The sequence below is a fragment of the Herpailurus yagouaroundi genome, unplaced genomic scaffold (assembly GCF_014898765.1).
Source record: "Herpailurus yagouaroundi ecotype Mexico unplaced genomic scaffold, PumYag 77, whole genome shotgun sequence".
Classification (NCBI taxonomy): domain Eukaryota; kingdom Metazoa; phylum Chordata; class Mammalia; order Carnivora; family Felidae; genus Herpailurus; species Herpailurus yagouaroundi.
This window is the reverse complement of record NW_024412388.1, coordinates 20,944,807-20,968,076: the sequence shown is the minus strand read 5'-3', so window position 1 is coordinate 20,968,076 and position 23,270 is coordinate 20,944,807. Positions and strand designations below refer to the sequence as shown.

Below are 23,270 nucleotides of genomic sequence, written 5' to 3'. Positions count from 1 at the left end.
GACTCTGCCTCTTGATTTCAGCTCAGGTCATGATCTCATGGTTTGTGGGTTCAAGTCCCGCATCAGGCTCTGTGCTGATAGCTCGGAGCCTGCTTGAGATTCTGTCTCCCTCTCTCTGCCCCTCCCCCGCTTGCTCTCTCTCTCTCAAAAATAAGTAAAAAAATAAACCTTAAACTTCAACGAAACCTAGCCACAGAGCTACAGCCCACTGAGCACAATGGTGTGCCCCCCACAGGCCAAGCACCTGCTTCAGCTTAGCTCATCCTGGAGGCTGTATAAGGCTCAGGCTCCGGATTCAGACTAGAGTTTCAATCCTGACTTCACTGCAATGGGATCACAGGGAAGCTGATTTTGTCTGTTTTCTCATCTGTAAAATGGGGAATAAAAACAGGCCTCTCCTTAGGGCTATGTAAAAAAACTTGCTGTAATGGTGGGTAGGGTAGACAGGTGTTCAGTGAGGGACTATTAACCAGCACTAACAGTCACCTTCATTATAGTAAGAGGAAGGTGTCCTTTTAAAATAAGGACCCTCATTTTTACAAGAAGCTAAGAGGTCAACTTTTTGTCCAGCTGTGACTTTATGGATCCCTGTTCTTCAGCAAGCTGCTCCTGCTCCAAGGCCAGCCTCTCAACCCAAGGGATTTGGAAGCTAGTTGGCAACTCTATCACAAAGCCACTCCCCGCGTATGAGGTCCTGGCATGCGAGACACGTATGTTCAATCCTAACTCTGGCTGAAATCCCCTATAAAACTATGCAACTTTAGCTTCCTGAGCTGTGGCACCGACGTGAGCAGCTATAACCAGAGAGCAGGAGGACGGCCAGGCTTTGGCAACACCCGCCGGGGACCAGTGTCCCGAAGCCCAGCCTCCCGGTGTCAGTTCTGCGGTTCTGCCTCCCGATGAAGGGCAGCAGGCACCTCTTAACCCACTTTGCTCAGTGAGGCTTCAGTCTGGGGACTGGAATCTCTAATTAGAATTTCCACATTCGGCAGGGGGCATCTTTATTTGTGGTAATAAAACGGGGCCAGAGCATTGCCTCCCAAGCCTACCTGCACCTCCGACAAAACATTCCCTGATGGCAGCGGGAATCCGTGATGGCGACCGAATCACAGACTGCACGAATGACAAAAGTTACGTTTAATTTACAATGTAATAAAGGTTACAGGTAAAAAGCTACACATAAAGCGTGAAAAGGCCTATTACACAAATGTACAAATCTCTGTACAAAGCTCATATCACTGTTTGCTACCTTCGTCTCCTGTGTTTGTTACTGGGCCGAGTCCTGGAGCTCTGGGTTATGAGAGCTCTCAGTAAAGGGGGTGGGGGGGGGGGGTCGGGGGGGAGGGGGGAAGAGCCTCTGAACCAACACCTAAAAATGTCCTCTTAGAGACATCAGTTACTTGCAAAGTAAAATTTTTTCAATTGGAATTGCTGCTCTAACTGGTCATATCCTTTAAAAATTGCCTTCATAACACACTTGAATAGGAAAGCAATGCCTTAAAGAGTAGAGGACAGTACTCTGGAATCAAACGAAAAACTTCAGCAAGTAGAGTACTCAGGTGTGACAAGAGAAACAAGTGAAGTTCAAACAATACCGTAAGTTTCAAACTACCCACCTGTATCTACAGCACTGGTCACAGATGAAGAAAATCAAAATGTTCTCATTCCAACAGAAAGGACAAAAGAGAAAAAAGCCTAACTATTGGACCTCAAAACCAGCGACCCAGACAAACATTTCTGAGTTGAAACCTTAGCTTAACTGAAGAATTCTAAACCCTCTTCTGATAGACCTGGGATCCATGGTGAACCCTTTGCTACCTGGGACTTGCAGGGACAGTAAACAGAAACCAGGCTGCTGGACCCACAGGCTGGTGATGCTGCTGCCATCAGCACAGCTCTAGATGCCACCGGAGGGCCTGGAGTCTCTCCCCAGGGTACACATGACTTTAAATCAAACTGACCCCAGAACGAGGAAGAAAAGAAAAAGGTGGTGACGGAAGAGGCCTGGGAAAGGGCCAGGGCAGCCTACCTAGTGGGAATAATATGAAACACTGTTCTACACTCATAAGTGTTCTGAAGACAGGTCTTTATGGGATATTCCAACCCCACCCCAGCTTTAACATTACATGGTTAGGGCCCCAGGAGACATTCTGAAAGACGAGACCGCACACATGGAAAGTTTTTCTCCCTAGTTCATTAGCTCCCCCGTCACCCTTCCACCCAATTCCCACCCAATCCCACCCTTCTCCATGACCAAAAATATCAAATCAGTAAGGAAGGTGTAGGCTTCTTGCCCGGCCAAGCCTCTTTTGCGTATTTCTTCTTCTTGGGTTCATTGACAGCTTCGGGGTTATAGACTGCAGGATTTGGTGCAGGGTTCATGTTTACTGCTGACGGCACGACGGGAGTCAAGTCCACGTCAGGGGCGAGGTTCGGGTATGGCATGGGCAAGCCACCGATGAGTGCTGTCCCATGGATGCCGTGTGGCTGAGAGCCGGCTTCACTGTGCGTGGGGGGCAGGCCCCCGTAGAGTCCTCCACTGAATGCAAAGTTCTGCATGCGCCTGCTCCCTGATTCCTCCAGGCCCAGGGAGCCAGGGCCTTCCACCCGCTTCTTCTGTGGTTCACAAGAAACAGAGGAGACAAGAGGTAAGAAACGAGAGGGTGTCAGTTAGCCTTTTCTATTCCAACCCTAGAAAACTTGAAGGCGGCCCCTAACCCTCTAGCTTGTTTTGTTTCCTAGACAACCTATTTCACTCTCCTGAAATCTCAGGGTTTGAAGAGACCACCTGACAGTGGTTGTCTAACGTTGATGGTTCCCAAAAATACTGCTCCACACAAAGTGTTCACCATCCTACAATGCACTGGGAAAAATGAGGACGTGTGAGCTTTTCATAAAGTAAAACTTACCCAGTTTAAGTGACTACTCTTTGTCATAAGGTCATGCCCCTCCCTCTCTTATTTGATTTTAAAAATGCCCTTTTAGGAAACAGTGGTGATAATAAGTAGTACAAGTATTTAAGTAAAAAGTTAATATCTTCACGTTGACCACACGACTTTTAAACATTAACCTGAGAGCAGAACAAATCTGTGGTGACAGAAAGCAGTTCACTGGGTGCCTGGGGCTGGGGGGGTGGGGAACTGACAGCAAGAGTACATAAGTAAACTTTCTGGGGTGATACAAAGCTATACATGGAGTATGGTGGTGGTAACCCAGGTGTATACATTTGTCAAACTCAAACTGTACACTTAAATGTATTTTATCATATGTAAAGTATACCGTAATAAAATTGACAAAGAAGTAAAAACATATGGTTTTATATTTTATTTTTTAAAGTAATCTCTATACCCAACGAGGGGCTTGAACTTACAACCCCGAGATCATGCTCTACCGACTGAACCAGCCAGGCTCCTCTTGCTGGTTTTATACTTTAATGACAACAGAACATTCGGAAGGAAGGCAGGAAGGAAGAAAGGAAAGGAGGGAGGGAGGGAGGGAGGGAGGGAGGAAGGAAGGAAAGAAGGAAGGGAGGGAGTGAGGGAGCAAGCCAGCAAAGCAGGAAGGGAGGGGGGGAGGGAGGGAGGGAGGGAGGGAGGAAGGAAGGAAGGAAGGAAGGAAGGAGCTCAAGGAGAAACGTGACCTGAATGCTATGGAGACAACAGAGAAACACGTCATCTTGTACTTTTTCACACTGCTCATGAAAGATCCCCCTCAACCCTCTGACCCTTTTGGATTAAAAAAGACTAACCAGAAATTTGACAGACATTATCAATCTAAAGTTTAATTTTTTGTTTTGTTTTTTAAATAAAACTTTCTATAGCATCTGTGACCAGCATCTTCCAATCACTTTTTGAATATCCCTGTTGACAGGTCTCACTATTTCAAGGGGTCACTTGCCCCTATGGACAGTCCCAGCTGCCACGTAGTTCCTCCACATGTTGAGCAGTTAGAACATCTCTGTAACTTCCACCTCTTGGTTCTTCAACATACCTGATCTTTCAACCTAATCCTGATCTGGGCTGGCTTTCCTATCTGCACCATTCTCAATCACAAGACAAAGGCATGGCCAAGCTGGAGGTGCCATGCAGAAACGTGACAATGTTCTTCTTCCCCTAATAGCTGACTTCAAGCCAGAAGGGCAAGGCTAAAGAAAAGTGGGCCTCTCTGTACCCTGCTGGAGGTAAATTTATAGGCTCCCATCACATCAGAATTTATATACAGCATCCAGCTGGCCAGTCGCCTGCAGCCTTTCTATGGCACTCCAGGATCCCCTAGATTCAGGTGGGGTGAAAGTCTTTCTACAGCATGAAAAAACAGAAGAACAAAGAATGTGTTTTAAAATTAAGCACACACAGGGCGCCTGAGTGGCTCAGTGGGTTAAGTGTCCGGCTCTTGGTTTCAGCTCAGGTCATGATCTCATGGTTGTGGGATCGAGTCTCGCATCAGTCTCTGTGCTGACAGCATGGAGACTGCTTGTGATTCTCTCTCTCCCCCTCCCTCTGCCCCTCCCCTGCTTACACACGCACAGTCTCTCTCTCAAAATACATGAATGAACATTAAAAAGCAATTTTAATTAAGCACACATTTAACACTTACCTACACATAAAAGAGTGGGGTTTTATTTTTTATTTTCATTTTTTTCTTTAAAGATTTTAAAGTAATCTCTATACCCAACGTGGGGCTCAAACCTACAACCCCAAGATCAAGAGTTGCATGCTGACTGACTGAGCCTACCAGGCACCCCAAAAGAGTGGGTTTTTAAACCAGACTGTATGGCATTCCAAACAGTGTTACAATGTGCTTCCTACCTTGACTGGGACCACTGCAGTCTGCACCATGTTCCGGAAGCGACCAACTGAGGGATCCACATCCTCTGCAGAAGACACCAGAGGGTAATTAGTTTGATACTCTGCTGGGAGGAGTAAGGGAACAGGGCTCACTGCAAACCAAGTAACCACAACAACTCATATTCAAACAGTAGAATACAGCTAGCAATTCTGAGTGTTTACTGAGTGCTGGCACCGTGTTAAATCCTCACAACTCTATGAGGCAGGTACTGCTACAATCAACATCTAACAGACACACTCAGGCATCAATGAGTGAGCTGCCTGGCCCAGTCACCCTGCTGGAGAGTGGAGGGACCAGGATTTGTGTTCAAGCAGCCAGAAATAGGCCTGGGCCCTGGACCACTGCACTGTACCTACCCTCCCCAAGTTTTTTTCCATTCCACATATGTCTTTTTTTTTTAATTATTTTTTATTTTTTTATTAAAAAAAAATTTTTTTTTAACGTTTATTTATTTTCGAGACAGAGAGAGACAGAGCATGAACAGGGCAGGGGCAGAGAGAGAGAGGGAGACACAATCTGAAACAGGCTCCAGGCTCTGAACTGTCAGCACAGAGCCCGACGCGGGGCTCGAACTCACAGGCCGCGAGATCATGACCTGAGCCGAAGTTGGACGCTTAACCAACCGAGTCACCCAAGCGCCCCTAAAATTTTTTTTAAATGTTTATTTTTGAGACAATGCAAGAGACAGAATGCAAGCGGCCGAGGGGCAGACAGAGGGAGACACAGAATCTGAAGCGGGCTCCAGGCTCTGAGCTGTCAGCACAGAGCCCGACATGGGGCTTGAAATCACGAACCGTGAGATCATGACCTGAGCCAAAGTCGGACGCTTAACCTACTGAGCCACTCATGTGCCCCCAAATATGTCCTTTTGAAGAGAGAAACCAAAGAGCAGGTATTATCAACCCCAAGCCAGTGATAAAACGATGACACGTGAGACATGTGACGTGGCCACATACCACATACCTTGCCAATGTCTGCTCATTAGCAAATAACGGAAATTAGGATTTAGGCCCAGGGCTTCCGACTTAACCTGGCCTTTGACCTGAACAACTGTATACAATCAAGAATTTTACTGAAGGATTTGAAGCCCCCTGTCGAGGCGGCATGGAGAGCAGCCCCCTTTTCACAGGGTACACACACATTATTGTGCCCTATAAAGTTTCTAGCTTCATTCGCTGCAGAAAGAAAGCGCTAAGACCAAGTAAGTGATGTGCTTGCAGCTGGTCACTCACTCATGCCTCATTTACTGGGCATCAAGGATGGAAGTAAAGAGCAAGATACTGTCCTGCCTTTAAGGAGGTCACAGATGAAAAGCCAGACAGGCTACAGCACAACGGAGGGGTGCAAAACAGTGTTCCTGGAGCACAGAGGGGACCACTGGGCTGGACTGCCTGGGATGAACAGGAGCTTTCTTGCTGAAGGCTAAGTGTGTGGAAACAGGAAGGGAGACTTACTATTATTACTAAAAACCTACTCCAAGACCTCTTTGTCTTAATATAGTGGTGGGAAAGGAAGTTTCCCTAATAGGTGTTGTTTATCTTATTTTAAATGCATAGAGGCTGACTGTTATTAAAAGAAACACTCCTAGGGTTGATGGGGGGTGGGAGGGAGGGGAAAGTGGGTGATGGGCATTGAGGAGGGCACCTGTTGGGATGAGCACTGGGTGTTATATGGAAACCAATTTGAGGGAGGAAGAGAGTGAGGGAGGAAGGAAAGGAAGGAAAGGGAGGGAGGAAGGGAAGGAAGGAAGGGAAGAAAAGGGAGGGAAGGGAGGGAAGGGAGGGAAGGGAGGGAAGGGAAGGAAGGAAGGAAGGAAGAAAAGAAAGACTCCTATGAATCTCTTTGGAAAACAAAGATTCCCTATTTGAGTAATTAACCCCTGGTCTGGCTTTTCACAGATTAGGATGCCTCTAAACAATACACCCTGGCATTACATTCACAACCAATCTTTGTTCAGTGAGTGAACACACGAATGACTTCTATAGGGAAGAAGAGGAAAAGATATCCAGGCTCATTAGGAAGGAGATGAGGGCTGTAAAAAAGGCGTCCTCACCTTTTTTCTCAGGCCCACAGGAGTCCTGTTCCAATCATCCCTTCAGCAAGGAAAGCCAAACAAAGCACAAGAGCAACTGGAGCCCAAGAGGAGTGGCTAATGGGGTACACACTCCACGTGTGCGACACGCCTGCAGAGGGCCGGGGCTAACTCTCTGGGGACACTGTCTTGCGCTGTGCTGGCTGAACAGCACTCCTGTGCTCTCCTCATCTCTAGCCATTCCACCCTGAGAGGACGTACCCATTCCACGAGATCTCTGTTCCTCGAAGATCTACCAACCAAATTCCTTGCTAAGTCTACTTCTGGTACAGGAAAGGTTGCACGGATAAAAGGCAAAAGCGGTGGTCGATGATGATGGGGAGGGATAATGGTTAACACTTATCAGGGGCTTACTGAGTGCCAAGCACTGATCTGAAGTACTTTTACATATACTAAACATTTAGCCTCCCCACCAATCCTATGAGGCCAGTATCCGTTAAGTCACTTGGTCAAGCTCACACAGCTACTAAATGTGGAGGTCGATTTCAAACCTAAGTCCTCTTAACACCCATGCTATGCTCTGCCCGAGTACACATTCTGCTCCAGGGCAATAATTTTTAAGGAGAAAAACAGAGCGGACCAGACCCTGAGTTCTGAAAGAGATTTAAAAGATTGACTAATTCAGGGATTCCCAATTTGATGGCTGTTCATCAGTACAAAAAAAGAGCTTGTTTCAACCTATAGATTTCTAGGTCCAACTCCTAGGAACTCTTATTCAATAGGTTCTGGGGCCCAGAAGTAAGTCTCCCTAATTGGTCACTTGGCCCCTGCCTGAACACTTCCACTGGGTATTCACTGCTTTGGAGAGTAATCTCCTCCACTCCACATACCAAACAAATGCCCAATCTTTCACAGGAATCCTGTTAATTCTTCCTCTAAATATAAGAGGGATTTGGGGTGCCTGGGTAACTCAGTTGGTTAGCTGTCGGACTCTTGATCTTAGCTCAGGTCACGATCCCATTTTGTGAGATAGAGCCCTGTGTCAGGCTCTGTGCTGACAACGTGGAGCCTGCTTGGGATTCTCCTTCTGCCACTCCTGTTTGTTCTCTTTCTCTCTCAAAACAAATAAATAAACTAAAAAAATAAATAAACGTAAGGATTCATTTTTTTGTTAATGTTTACTTATTTTGAGAGACAGCGAGAGAGAGAGCAAGCGCATGAGCACGAACCGTGAGATCATGACCTGAGCTGAAATTCAGAGTTGACACTTAACTGGCTGAGCCACCCAGGTGCTGCCCTGCCCCTTTAAAAATGTTTATCTATTGGGGCACTTGGGTGGCTCAATTGGTTAAGCGTCCGACTTCAGCTCAGGTTATGATCTCGTGGTTCACAGGTTTGAACCCTGTGTTGGGCTCTGTGCTGACAGCTCAGAGCCTGGAGCCTGCTTTGAATTCTGTGTCTCTGCCCCTCCCTCCCTCCCTCTCTCCAAAGTAAATAAAACATTATTAAAAAAATGCTTATTTATTTTGAGAGAGAGAACACGTGCATATGCAAGCCAGGAGGGGGAGGGAGAAGGAGATGGAGAGGTGGGGGGGGGGGGGGGGGGGTGGGACAGTGAGAGTGAGAGAGATAGAGACAGACAGACAGAGAGACAGAGAGACAGAGAGGGAGGGAGGGAGAGAGGGAGATAGAGAGGGAGGGAGGGAGGGAGGGAGAGAGAGAGGGAGAGAGAGAGAGAGAGAGGGAGAGAGAGGGAGGGAGAGGGAGGGAGAGAGAGAGATGGAGGGAGAGAGAGAGAGGGAGAGAGAGGGAGAGAGGGAGAGAGAGAGAGAATCTCATTGCTTTTTATGCTGAGCCAAATACTTGCTACTTACTGGCTCTGGCTTTGCCTACTCCTCCCTCTCTAAGGTCAGCCCTGCAAATACCCAACCACAGTGGCTGTGCCTCCTCAAGCATGGTCCCCCTACCCAGCATTTGGAGGAGGTTTTCCATAGCTGCAAGTCTCCTCCTCCCTCAGGACTACATAACACATCTGGTGGCTGAGGTCACGCTTGCATTTGGTAACCCATTCGGGTGAGTTCTGCTGGGAACACAAATGAGTGGGGTTGCTGTCCCCTAGTCATCATGCAATTTTTAACTGCACCTGACTAGTTGCCACATCACCCTGATGACTCATTCAATTAACTAAAATCCCCACATCTTTTTTTTTTTCATGAGCTGTCACTGGAACAGATCTTCTCCATTTAAATAATTGGTATTTTGAACCTAAACGCAGGACTTGAAAGTTATTCTCACTGTATTTCATTTGGGAAGTAAAAGTTTGGGATCCTCGTTTCCATCCACTGAGACTGATTTCAAACAAGGTTTTCTGAATCTCAATTCCATCTTCATCATACAAACTATACCTTGGGTCTCTATGTCATCCACCTCACCTACCAGAGTACCTGTCATACTGTGTATACCCAGTAAGTGGTTGTTGAAGGATGGAACAAATTAGTGAACTTGGTGGCCTTCCCATAAACTGATGCTCTCACCTTGCTGACATTTCCATACAAATTTTCTAGAGATTACTTCCTTACAGAGAGGCAAGTCTTCAGTGCAGTTAATGGTGACAGCAAAAGGTTTTCCAATCTTAGAGAGAGGTACCATTCATACTCAGAACTCCACAAAGACAATAATGTTCTACTCTGAGGTAAAGATAGCAAACAACCCTACTTTACCTAAACTTCCGCTATGACGCAGACTTAGCGTCTCCCCTGCAGATCAGCAGGGGAGAATCACAGCCTGGCTCTGTCTACTGAATGACATGGGCCCTTCCTTTGGCTATTTCTTTCACAATGCAACTGGATGATGCTTGAATGTTTGAGGGTACTTCACCAAGGCACCATAAGAAACCTCTCCCCTTAATACAGTGCCGGTTGTTCTAAACCTTGCTGAGAAACATTACAACTAACCTACACACTGTGTACAATACTCTCTGAGATCCAGCTTTCTCATCAGAAGAAACCAGGAAGATACCTCACCTGGATTGATGATCTCGTCATCCTCACTGAAAGTCACCCGTGAGTTCTTCCTCTTTCTCTTTGGTCTCTGAATGTCGAGATTCCCCTCCTCAATGGTCAGGGTGGAAATCCGCTTGTTGTGGGCAGTGTTGAACTCTGTCAGGTTCTAGGCCAGGGTTCACACAAGACAGACAGGAGTCAGTACACAGGGAATTTGAAGAACATAGAGCTAAACAAAGAGCAAGAAGGCTTTAGAAGTGAACCTTAACCTCTGCAGGCAAACAGCATTCTCTTCTGTATTCCAAAAAAATTCATTACCACCCTTGGACTGCTACTATTAACAAACCTCTTTTGACAGAATGTGGAACATCCTCACTGACCAGCGGGGCAGTGATGGTCAAAAGAAGGTGAACAACCCTGAGTTGAGAACAGATCATCTGTGCAAGTATCCTTGAGTTGAGGTTTTGTGTTTTGTGGGGCGGAAGAAAGACTACCATGTCTTCAAGCTGGGAATGAAAGAATGTGGCTGGGAGGAACCCCATGAACCACTCTGAATTAATGAAACAGAGTGGGCAATTGATAGCTTCTTTCCCAGCAGGCCCTGCCCACTGAAGCTCAGAAGGCACTTAATATTTGGCATTAATAGTTTGTCACTTCCCGTCCCTGCATATGGCCCCATTTCTATTCATACCTGCCCATCTATTTCAATGATTAACTTGGCCTCAGCACTGCTGCCTGCCTCTTCCCAATCCTCTGGACTTATTCCAATCTGCACTGCAGTCTGAGACATTCCAAATGTCTTGAGAACAAATGTCTTGAAGACCCAGAGAGGACCTAACAAACTGAACTTAAAAAACAGGGAAGCACAGAAGCAGCACAGTCACAGGAGTGACTGTCAGCAAGTCACTGAGGCTACTTCTTTAGAACAAAATAACTTTGAAACTGTAAGATTTCCACTGTGCTTTTCTTCCTAAGGGCTGGGAAACTGCCCTGGTGAACAAGAGGTATATGAATGAGGGTGGTTAAGGACATGCTGGTCTACCTGAATAGACCAGTCACACCAGTGCAGCGACAGACATGTAAACGGAACAGCCACATCACAAGCCACTGGGGTCAGCCTCTAGAAAAGGAAAACTTCAGCACTTTACATTAAATCTTGTAAAATTCATGGCCTTCAGGGCAGCCGGGCCCAAAAGAACAAACGCAGCCTAGTTCTACTCAGAAGTTTCTTGGGCTATTCGAACAATATCAAAAAAAAGCAATGTAAATGAATGAAAACTTCAGTCTCTCTGAGCTTATGTTTCTAGGTGACGGAAATGTTCTATATCTTTGCCACTCAATATGGTCACTTGCCACATGTGACTACTGAGTACCTGAAATGTGGTTAGTAGCTATAGCATTGGACAGTGCAGCTCTAGAAAAGTTTAACTCGCAGCCTTGGCTTCTAACATCTGGTGAAGGTGCGCAGACAACCATGAAGTCTACTGGCTGTACACAACAAGCCCAACACAGTGCAGCTTTCCCAGGCATGTCACATGTGGCCACACTGCCTGGCAAAGTGGCAAAGGACCACTACTGGGCTCAAGAAAACCTCCTGATACTAGGTAACTGGCATTTCAAGCTACATACTGAAAACTAGAGTCCCAAAAGACAAAACAATGTCATAGACAGACATGAAATTACATCAAGCTCGGTCTCCTCCTCTGGAAGCCCCAGTAAGCCCTTGAGTTCATCATCCTCTCCACCCATCTTCTCATCTCCTTTCACAGCTGACGGCAGTGTCTGAGGCTTCTCACGTAGAGTATATGCCCTTGTGGATGCACCAAACGAGACTGTGGAATCGATGGGAATTTGCTGAGGCTTGTGAGGCTCCAACCGAATGTGACCCAAGAAAGTGCCGTGTGCTGGGAATAACCAAATCAGAAATATAAGAGAGAAAACAGAAACAAAAACCAACCTGAGTTGTAGGAGGGAGAACAGCTCCTCCCAGAACATCAGTTTTGTTTTTTAAAATGAAAACAGCACTGGGTCCGCTCTGCATCCCTTGTCATGTGTCAAAATGAAAAGGAAACTCTTCATTGGGTCTTGAATCTCTTCAGTGGATCTCTTATACATCTTCAGACCTGACGTTACCCCATGTAACAAAGACCACTGCTTGCTCTCTGCTGCCAGACAAGTTTGGCTTCATTCTGGGTTCAGCAGGAATGGCTCCAACCCAGCAAGAGCCATGCCCTTAAAGACAGGCATCACTGTGGTCTGACCTCTCCAGCCCCAAGTGTAAGGAACATAAGAACTTCTGGCCTGGTGGCAGTTATATTTGGGTTTTCCCCAGGACAATAAAGGAGGCTGGCTGAAACAGGTACAATATGAATGCCAAGTCAAGCCAAAATCCTACTGGAGAGTTTGAATATTTTTCCATGTCTGCATTCTGCATGTTATAAAATGGAGAGAAAAAATGAGATAAATTTGCAAGTTAAGTACTGGTGAGGCAAGTTTCTCCAAAGCCATTATATAAGCATATTGTGTCTTTGTGTGTGTGTGTGTGTGTGTGTGTGTGTGTGTGTGTGTGCGTGTGTGTGTGTGTTAGAGGAGGGGAGAAAGGATAGAACACGACCAGCCTAGAAGCAGGAGCCTTTACATTTTACACTATATTTATACACGGACAAATGAACAAACTTCAGAGCCCCATGAAGTCTCAATTACATTTCTGGGATCATCTTTGGCAGAGTTGAAAATCTTACTTGGAGTGTGCTTATGCAATTAAAATTGGTATTATTAGTAGTCAAAGCAAAATGCTTTGAACCAATTATAAAAAATTAAATTTTGCTCAGAGCAAGTATTTTTTTAATGTCCTGCACCACTACTCTAATACATTAATGGAGTTTATCACAGCTTCTGCTTAAATTGGACCACGATTTTATCATGGTCCTATCAACACCTGAATACCCATAGCCCCTGGCTCCTGAATAACTTTTTTTTGTTCTCTATATATTCCTATTGCCTCGTCCAGAACATGCCTCCCCCAAACCCTCTTCTCTCTCCAGTCATCAATTATTTCAGGAAAATAGGAGATACAACAGAAATAGAGAAGGGCTGATTTAAAAACCAAACAAAAATTTCTTCCTTGATGAGCAATAAAACATGATTTCAAAATGGAAGAACCCAAAGAGCATTTTCACATTGCCCCAAAGAGAATGTGTCAAACAGGGTGGGCGTGAGTTACTTACTACTGTTGAGATCTATTAGGAAAACTCTCTTCAGATGCTTGTGGTAGACCAAGGCAGCGTGGACCCGAGAGCAAGACTGGTGGTCAATGGTAAAGTCACACAAATCAGGGTTTCTCCCAAATAAGTAATACTTCTTCTCATCAATAATCAGTTTCTAAATAAATATTAAATTAAATATTACTTAAATCTCATTTCAACAGGGTTTAGAAAAACTCTTCCAATCTAGTAAGTAGAGAATCTTGAGTGGATAAAATTCCTTGCTGAGGTGAAAACAAAATTATTTCCCACTATCCTTCAAGATAAAGAGCTCAGAATAATTTACGAACATTTTTGGGGGGTGGATGGCAATTAACCTCCTCAAATACAGGGGTTAAAGGTCTTGTGTTGGTATGAAAAGAACTTTTCTTAATTCTAGTAGATGAAAGTGGCTTGTGGCAGTGGCTGTCTTCTGTCCATTGGAAATTTAAGATTTCACCAGATCTTAATTTTAGGTCAACCAGGAAACCAGAAATACAAAGCATGTCTACAAAGTAATAAGACTGCTATTCAGAAAATCTACATTCAAATGAAGATTAACAATTGGTTAGGAAAGGACAGGGGTATAAACACCTATATATATTCTAATTATGCTGCCATAGCCCCAGAGGATGTTTGGAATCTTCTATAGGCAGTGCAATTACATTAGATACCACTGTATGAGCATCTAAACCTAACTTTATTGTCACTTCACTCTGGCCACAGAAAAGTATTACTCCAAGTTAACTCTAAATGGGTATTTGCTGTGTCCAAACATGGAACTACTTCATGGGGCAAAGATTTTCTAGGTTTGGGGGAATGGATTAACATTTATTAAAGGACTACTACTGCGAAGCATTTTAAACATGATCTCATCAAATCCTCAAAACTCTGTGAAATAAGTATCACCTCTATTGTTAAAGACAAGAAAACAGATTGAGAGATGAAGCCACAAATCTAAGGTGGCCCAGCTGGTTAAGCAGCAGAGCTGGTGTCTGAACTCATGGGTGAGTGACTTACAACGCCAATATTCTAAATAATGTGCTGTGGGTCCGAAACAATTCGAAGAGAAGAGTTCCAAATGTTTCTAGACACTGGTATGGCACTAAACAGAACCCAATATATAATAGAATACCCCAATATAATAGCAGAAAAGGATATTTCACAGACCAGCGAAGTGTTATTAAAAATTTATGAGGGGAGGGACACCTGGGTGGCTTAGTCAGTTAAGCATCTGACTCTTGGTTTCGGCTCAGGTCCTGTTCTCAGGGTGATGAGATCGAGCCCCGAGTAGGGCTCCACACTGGGTATGGAGCCTGCTTGGAATTCTCTCTCTCTCTCTCTCTCTCTCTCTCTCTGTCTCTCATGAATAAGTAAGTGTGAGGGGAGAAGGAGCTGACAGAGCAGTGTTAACTTTTTATTTTGCCAAAAAAGGACACTAAAAAAATTGTCACCAATTAGTATAACAATTTGTATAAAAGAAAGGTCATTTCAACACCAAATAAATAGGAAGGGTAAGGGTAAAGGACATTCTCCGAGCTGAATTTAGCTTTACAGAACATTCGCAACACTGTCCTTATTTTCCTTTAATCCTGAATCAGTAAAGCCTTTGCTGATTGGTTGTAGACTGAACTGTTGTAGATGAAGGACTCTAGATGAATTACTGCTAACACTTCTTTCAGTTCTAGAGGTCTACAACTTGACTGCTCAAGAACATGTTTTTCCTTTATTTCTTAAAGTGTTTATTTATTTATTTTGAGAGAGTGAGCACACGAGAGAGCACGTGCATGCACAGGAAAGGGCAGAGAGTGAGAGGGAGAGAGAATCCCAAGCAGACTCTGCTGTCAGCACAGAGCCTAACATGGGTCTCCATCTCACGAACTGTAACCTGGGCCAAAATCAAGAGTTGGACACTTAACCAACTGAGCCACTCAGGCACCCCTATGTTTTCCCTTTAAACACAAAGTCTCCTTAAGCTCTAGTTGACATTTCACACTATGCTGCTCCTAAAATCCCCAAGAGAAGATAGCACAAAGCTGAGTAGAGAAACAGTCATGTCAGTATGGTACCAGGCTAGCTCTCAAGAGGTTTAGATTTCATTCCTGGCTGTCACTGAATGCACAGCGGGCCACTATTCTACCCTGTGCTTTAGTGTTCCCCCTACAAAACCAGAAATATACCTCATACTGATAAGGAACAACTGCTGAGCACTTATGCGCCATATACTGTGCTGCGTTTTATGCTGGGTCACTTCATCTTCACAGCACTCTGTGGGGTAGGTAGGTACTTTTATTCTTATTTTTATGATGACAAAATTGAGGCACAAATAATTAACCTATTCCAGTTTACACAGCTAAACACAGAAGCCACCCCCTTATCCGTGGGGGATATATTGATTCAGCTGATGCCTGAAACCTCTGATAATACCAAATATATATACGTATCTACTATGTCTCTTCCTACACATACACCCTTATGATAAAGTTTACCTTATAAACTAGGGACAGTAAGAGATTAACAGCAGTAATAAGAAAAATTCTGATATCCTGCAACAAAAGTTACGTGAATGTGGTCTCTCTCTCTCAAAATATCTTACTGTCCTGTACTTACCCTTCTTACGATGATGTGAGATGATCAAATGCCTATGTGATGAGATGAAGTGAGGTGAAAGGCACAGGCACCGTGATGCATTAGGCTACTACCGACCTTCTGACACCATGTCAGGAGGATCATCTGTGCCAGTAACTGAACCCATGGAAAGCAAAACTGTGGATAAGGGGGGACACTACTGTATTTGTAAAGCTGGATTAGAAATTCAGGTCTTACTTCAGACTCTGACTCTTTTAACCACCACATGATAGATTTTCTTCACCTGGCCTCCCTTAAAAAATGTACCATGAGGCAAGGAACATTTTCAGGAGTGAACAAGTACTATGGGTCACTTTCTTAATTTTTCTTTTAACTATTACTTACCCAGTGTCTTTCAAGCTTAGCCTTAAGGCTCAATTAGTTCAATCTAGCTAGGTACATGGGTCACCTCTGGGAAACTCTGTCCAGCAGTGCCCATCTGCTGCTGGCAGAGCTTGTCCCAGACCTGGACCACTACGGAGCACCAAGATTTAACAACAGCCCTGACAGCTCAATCAATCATCCCCATGTCATCCCCAAGCTTTAAGATTTGGGTTGAAAATAAGACATTGATTTAGAACTGAGAGAGCCCTGAAATTTCAACATCTTGTTCTCTCCAAGTACTGTCCATGCATGCTGAATCTCATGGCATTTCTCATTCATATTTATATGCACACAGATTATGTCCACACAAACTTAAATTTGCTAATAACTACAGTGCTCACAGACTGGTCTCAAGGAAGCAACATATAAGGTTACCGGCTCCTGGGTTCTAATACAACACTGACCAACCTTCTATGATTCTAAGGTGCCAAAGATATACTAGAGTATGTGTTCAGAGGGGGGAAAAAGAGGGGCACCTGGGTGGGCTCAGTTGGCTGAGCATCTGACTTCAGCTCAGGTCTCTGTGAGGTCGAGCATTGGGCTCTGTGCTGATAGCTCCGAGTCTGGAGCCTGCTTCAGATTCATTCTCTCTCTCTCTCTCTCTCTCTCTCTCTCTCTCTCTGCCCCTCCCCTGCTCACACACACTCTCTCTCTCTCTCTCAAAAATAAAGACTTAAAAAAAAAAAAAAAAGAGAAAGGGCCTCCAAATTAAATATATACATTCATTATTAAAGGGACCTCAATTACAGAAACGTTCAAATATACTGAGGATAACAGTATGTCTTAGAATCAAGGAAATGTGTTAATTCTTGGACAATGTCCAAGTATATGAAATTAGTTCATTGGTCTTTCAACAGTCATTAACACACAATTTCTTTTCTCTCTCCCTCTTTTTTTTTTTTTTAAGATTTCATTTTTAAGTAATCTCTATGCCCACCATCGGGCTCTCACAACCCCAAGATCAAGAGTGGCATGCTCTACTGACTGAGCCAGCCAGGTGCCCCTAACACAATTTCTTGACTAGCTATGGCTAATACCACTATTCAGTTGTGCCTCTGAGTTATAACTCAGAGTGTGTCTTTACACACTGGGCTTAAATGACTCATGGCTTTTGTTTTAATATTGCACTTCTTAAACCCAGCTATCACAACACATCACAAGCCTTTGACACAAGGCTAGGATATAGATAGCTCGGTTAGTATCAAGTGCTAAATCCTTAAAAATAGGCACATCTCAGGTCTATTCTTCTCAGAAACAATGTAGTGATGTCTAAGGACTGTAACTTGACAATCGTGTGGCAACTCAGCATACCTAAGAGCACTGAAGGACAGAGAACACGATCAGTTAATGGAAACCAGTTATCAGAGGGATGTTTGAGAAATTAGAGTGCCTTGAAAATATGTATTATTTCACAAAGGAATATGATATTAGCATTAAAACTAGGCCTCCTTGTCTGTTTCTTCCTACTACAAACTAAATATTTACTAAATTCTAGTAACAAAATAAATTCCTGTATGTCTTCAAAGCTTCATACCATGTAGCAAAAATATTTTTTGTATCTATCAAACAGTCTACAGTAAAAAGAGTTTACAGACATTTTAGCTAAATTATTTCCTTGAATAATCTTGATGTTTTGTAACCTTGAAAATAGAAGAACCCATAACAAAAAGTCTCTAAGTGACTGGCTAAGGCATGATGAATTCACAAAATTCAACACAACTCACGCCTTAATACTTTGCAAAACACCTGGGGCTCCTTCAGGAGATTTCACAGATGGCTTTTCAACCATGGAATACCTTGTTTTTTACTATAGGCCAAAGGAAAACAACTGCTTTCAAGAATAGGGCTTTGAACCTTAATTCTGTCTGAGTGAGCAAACATAAAACTTCTTGAAACATGGAGACTCACAACTCCATGCTCACAGGGGACTTAATCTCCATTTCTTGGTAAATAAATGGTACCCTAAGGATTTTAAAAAACTTAGAAACTTATACAGACTAATAGCTAATCAAAATTCATGTTCTCTTGAGGTTCTGTATGGTGTTCATTCTAAAGACTTGTATAAAAGCTGAAATTCTGCTCTTTTCCTTTATAGTACTTAAATTATAATCATCTAATTTTTGTGTGACTGTCTTTCCCACCAGATAATTTAAGAATAGGAACCACATTTGTTGTGTTCACTGTTGTAGTCTGTATGCTGAGTACCATGACTGGCACATAGTAAGCATTCAGTAAATGTCTTGAATGAATGAATGAGTTTTATCTTCAATCCAGTCTCTTTCTGAACAAGCATTTTAGCTTACTATATTTCTTTGAAGGGCTTGGGCCTGAATTGCATAAATGCAACTTAAAAAAGTGAAAATCTACATCATTCACTTTCTTCTTCGGTTACTGCATATCTTGCAACTTCAACACAATTCCACATGCTCAGAGAGAAAGAATTCACCAAGTTACAGGGCTTCCAGTTTGATGGGGACCCATAAGCCTATGATCAATTAAAACCCTTCATCTGGCAGGTGAGAGAAGTCACAAAAAACTGAGTGTCTGTGGGAGATACCAGTTTTGAATGTGTTATATCACCATGTGCTTTTAATAGAAAAAAAAAAATCAGGATGAACGAAAGTAGCATTGCTGGAAAACAAAGCACAGGAGAGGGGGCGGAAAAGTGAGTCACTGGCAAAAATGCTTAGTGTGATGAGGGAAAAAAAAAAGAAAAAGAAGACATGTGTTTCCATACCTCAATTAGCTTGTCTCCTTTGACTACATCCAGATGTAAACCAGGTGGGGGTTTACCTGCCCTGAAAAATAAGAGTGAGGAAAGCATTTTCAGGATGAGTTTACAAATGCCATTTACAATTATTGTCCCATTCAACACTGCGGCTCTTTTACCAGTCTATAATTAGTTCATGTTCAGCAGAAATGTCATCTACTTCACTGTTATTACAGCTCCTTTCTACATTTGACACCTCCCCAGTGATTCAATTGCTCTAAAACAGACTTTAGTGGATCTGTATTTAGAGCAGCACCAAAGAAACCTATATCTACCTTGGAGAAAAAGCAGCACAGAGAGTCCAAGTACTACTATAGCTGGGGCAGTCTGGTCACTTGAAGTTGGAATCTAAGATGTGCCACTACCACTAATACCATATAAAGGCAGAATGAATCAGTGGTGTTTGGGGCTGATCAAGATTAGTCTCATCACAGAATAAACAGAGGCTACTGTCCTGGGCTCTGAGACCAAATCAGAGGTGCATAATTAGGGAGCTAGGGCAATCCAAAAGCATGTCCGTAAAACCAGGTACCAATCAATACAAGAGGTGTTTGTTACCCTTGAACAGGTCTGTCTACAGTGGTATGTTTAAGGGAACTGTTCCCTATACTCCTATAACCTATACTCCTATAACACCATTCAAGGAGGATACACATATGTCAAAGCAGCTAACAGTGGCTGGTACTTACCAGACTGAGGAAATGGCTGGTGATTGCAAATAGTCTCTTGTAACTATAAGTTTACAGTCCTGGTCCAACTTCTGAAACCCATGCAGCAAGGGACCAAAATGGACATACAATTTGTAGACTGAAGCAACTGGGTGTTACAAAAGTGCAGAGGGACCCAGAAAACAGCCACACATTTGCTTCAGGCCTTTGCTCCTTTTAAGTTTGAAGAAAGAACAATCTTGCCAGAGCCCCTACATTTGCATGCGCATGCGCGCACACACGCATGCATACACACGTACACACGTACGTACACACACACACACACACACACACACCCCGTAGTCATCTCACAATCCTGCCTCAACTCTTCTATGGCAGTTGCTGAAAGGGCAGTGCACTGAGCAAAAGCCCATTTTGTCCGGAAAACAGGGAAAGAAATGTTAAATGTTACATCCAAAACATGCTTTCTGAACTCCTACTGTGTGCCTGGCTTAGGCCTAGGGGCTGGGAACACAAAGGTGAATCAGACAGCCCTTGCCCTTGAGGATCTCAATATAACGGGAAAGAGATGAATAACACCTAAACTGGGATGAGCTACAGCAGAAATAGCTCTAACTCGGATGGGTCTCCTTGCAAGGCAATGCATATTTATTCATCTTGTAACCTACTCAAAGACTAAACTAAATTATTCCATTATTCCCAAGAGGTTGAGAAGGGCTGAAAGGGGTTCATTCCAAAAATTACTGACGCCTACTTTGAGGTGGGTCAAAGCCGTCCCTACCCTCAGGGCGCTTCCAGTCTGCGGGAGACAGAAAAGTACTGCACGGGAGATGCAGCAACGACAGAGGGATGCTGGGCGCTGAGCTTGGGCTGGGGCCGGGAAGCTGGCTCGTGCGCGCTCGGGACAGAGAGCAGGGGGGCAGGTACGGTGCTCCACAAGAACACCAGGCAGTCAGTCACTAGTTGGGGTAAGTTCGGGGCCAAGGCCCCGAAACGCCCCCGGCAACCGGCTGATCGCCCAAGGGACTGCCTAAACGAGCACCTCAGAGCCCCCAAGTCTGGGTTTCCTCAGTTTCTGGGCCCGGGCTCCAGGCTCCCGGTTCCTCCACACGCCGCCCGGCCCGACGGACAGTTCTCCCTCAATCAGTTCCAGGGTCTCTGAGCCGTCCGGCTTGCTGCGAAAAATGAGCCGCCCTGCCAGTCCGGGCCAAGCCAGGCCGGGCCAGGCCACTTCAGCCCTGGCCGCCCCGCCACTCACCAGGTCGGGCAGTCGAACAGCGGGAGGCTGGAGCCGGAGTTCGCGGCTGCCGCCATCTTGCGTCTCCCCCTCCCATTTGGCGGGCCCTAAGCACGCCGGGAAACTGGAAGACCCAGAGGGGAGAGGCAGCATCCCAGCAGTCTGTGCGTACGCACTCGCGCGCGCGCGCACGCACACCTACGCATGCATAGGGCGTTTCTAGTGGTGGTGGAACCTGGGGTCTGGTTTCTCAAGTTCTCTTTCGGTGTTTTGAGACTGCCGCCCTTCTCCGGAAGATCCTCGGGAGGGTACGGCTTTCCTTGCCCAGGAAGTGCCTGAGGAAAAGGGGCTCGTAAGGAGGGGTGTCGGTCTCCCTTAATGTCCTCTTCCAGACAACGCTTCTGGGCTCTAAAATCTTGGGACTCTATCCTTGCCCTGGGCTTGCACCATCAGTCTTTCCACCCCTATCTAGCGTGAAGCTTGAGGGCAGAACTCAAAAGAGAGTGGAGTGTTCAGTTTCTCCTGGCCCTTCTGCACAGAGCTGCACGCACCCTACTTACTTCCCCTTTCTAATCCAAACCTGGGTCTTGAGGATTTGTGTAGATTCTGGGAGACTGCCTTAGGGGATCATCTAATCTGTTTATGAAAACCGGACAAACTGCATGCAGCAAGGAGCGGATCCAATTAGAAGGCAGGCGTCCACATCTTAAGTGTACGCGAATGGAATGGTTAATCAAGCTGTGGCCCCTTTGGATTTTAAATTTTTGGTCACAGTGATTAGGTAGTGCAAGGAAGCATTAGGATTCAGGCCTGCCCTAGGTGTAAAGGCTGAAAGAGGCCAATAGCAGATCCTGTGCCTGTAATGGCTTTATTGAACGATTATTTAACTGGGCAAGTATATGTTTTATATGGATCATCCATTTAATCCTCACAACACTTGAGATAGATACAATGATCCCTGAGGGGAGGTTCAGAGAGGTTGGGTTACCCAGTCTCACCCTAGAACAAGTGGTGAGTGGGTTTCCAACCTAAATCTGTATGATGCTAAAGGCTGTGCTCTTAAATCACCACTGTCCCTCGCACTTAGATGTTGGTACAATTACATTTATTAGCACACAACTGATGCCTAACATTTTTTCATTTTCGTAGAAAACATGAGAGGATTATCTGGCCTTTTTAAAAGAAAACAATGGCAAAATTACTGTTCACCCAAAAAGAGACACTGCACAGCAAGGCAGCTCTATGATGGGGTTATTTCTTTTCCTGCTACTGGTCCTTTAGATTTTTAAACCAAACATCAGCCTGGTGTTTGCTCTTTTGACATCTCCAGGCATCAAAATTTAACTGCAGCATAATATTAACTTTGGTTTTTAAATTATCAACTCTTATGGGTGTACGAGAATCACCTTTTCCTCTGGCCTTCAAAAACACAGTAAACTCATCCAGCAAGCTAACTTGATCACATCACTTACCAAATGACCTGTTAATATCCTCCTTTCCAGACTTGTGATTCCAAAGACCAGGCTGATGAGAAAAATACAAATTCTAAACTTAATTTCAAGAAAACAGGCTACAGCTCCTCCTTTGAGCACAAGTACATGATTCTTGAGAAGGAATTATTCTCAAGTGTTTTGAGTGTAACAGAAAAGAACAAGGTACTTTTATCTACAGAGATTGTCCATGCCTTTGAGGTTCCATGCCCCTTTTCAGGCATAAGGTGGTGTTGAAGCAATTTCCAGCTAACAGTGACCTGATATCTTATGTCAGCTTTGCCTTTCAATTTCTCAGCTTCTGTGTGTGGTTCATTATTTAATCCCTTCTAGTGCTGACTATACACCCAAGAAACCTAAAGCTATATTCTTACCCATATAATTCTTTACTCCTTGGCCATGTTTCCTGTTTCCAGCACAGCTGACAATCACACTGGCTTCTGATGTAATGGCGCCTTACATTTACCTAGGTCTTATAAAGCAAAATGCTCTTTGTTTGGGCGCCAATGATGTCAGCATAGATCAGCAAACTGAAGGGCAGCAGTCACTGAAATGGAAAGACTGATGGGCCAGCTGCCTTAGGATTTTGGTATCTCAACTAAGATTAATTTCTTAGACTCTGAGACCTCCTTAGAATAGAACCTAAAGACAATTAGGAGGATATTCAGGTCAGAAAACTTTCTTAAAACATCTTTGTGAGTGATCAAATGGGGACATTGAAAAAAAATTGTGTTGGTGTATAGATAATACAGACAGGAGGCTTCATTTAGCAGAGTGGTGAATGAAAAGTTCACAGGGTCCTGACTGAAGAAAAGATGTTCTTGAAAAGTTGGGCAGAAATTGCCACTACTCCATATTTTTAGAGAATGCTTCATGAAAGAGGTGAGCAGGATAGTTGTATCAGTGATACACAGACACAGTGGAGTGTCTCAATGTGTGGTTTCAAAGCCTGAGTGCTTGGGATCAAAT

At 44.3% G+C, this 23,270-nt stretch overlaps 1 protein-coding gene and 1 non-coding gene across 3 annotated transcripts; both read right to left on the bottom strand.

Moving 5' to 3' along the window:
• Positions 1-1,120: 1,120 nt before the first annotated feature.
• Positions 1,121-22,735, bottom strand: PPP1R8 (protein phosphatase 1 regulatory subunit 8). 2 transcript variants are annotated; one of them, XM_040466532.1, is made up of 7 exons: positions 22,676-22,735; positions 18,874-18,934; positions 13,110-13,263; positions 11,566-11,786; positions 9,904-10,048; positions 4,809-4,873; positions 1,121-2,616 (listed from the first exon to the last, which is right to left on the bottom strand). In XM_040466532.1, the coding sequence occupies exons 4-7, from the start codon at positions 11,629-11,631 to the stop codon at positions 2,263-2,265; spliced, it is 630 nt and encodes a 209-aa protein (XP_040322466.1). In that variant the 5' UTR covers positions 11,632-11,786; positions 13,110-13,263; positions 18,874-18,934; positions 22,676-22,735; the 3' UTR covers positions 1,121-2,262. The 2 variants fall into 2 exon arrangements, with proteins under 2 accessions (XP_040322466.1, XP_040322461.1); XM_040466527.1 differs by lacking the exon at positions 22,676-22,735 and adding an exon at positions 20,833-20,963.
• LOC121027925 (small Cajal body-specific RNA 1) lies at positions 17,182-17,347 on the bottom strand. Its single transcript, XR_005789006.1, has one exon.
• Positions 22,736-23,270: the final 535 nt, after the last annotated feature.

Coding starts and splice junctions, on each gene's coding strand:
- PPP1R8 (XM_040466527.1), bottom strand. CDS start 20,888: ATGGCGGCAGCCGCGAACTCCGGCTCCAGCCTCCCGCTGTTCGACTGC. Junction 11,787..13,109: donor CCTAATAGATCTCAACAGTA/GTAAGTAACTCA, acceptor GGTTATTCCCAG/CACACGGCACTTTCTTGGGT. Junction 2,617..4,808: donor CTGCAGTGGTCCCAGTCAAG/GTAGGAAGCACA, acceptor TGTGAACCACAG/AAGAAGCGGGTGGAAGGCCC.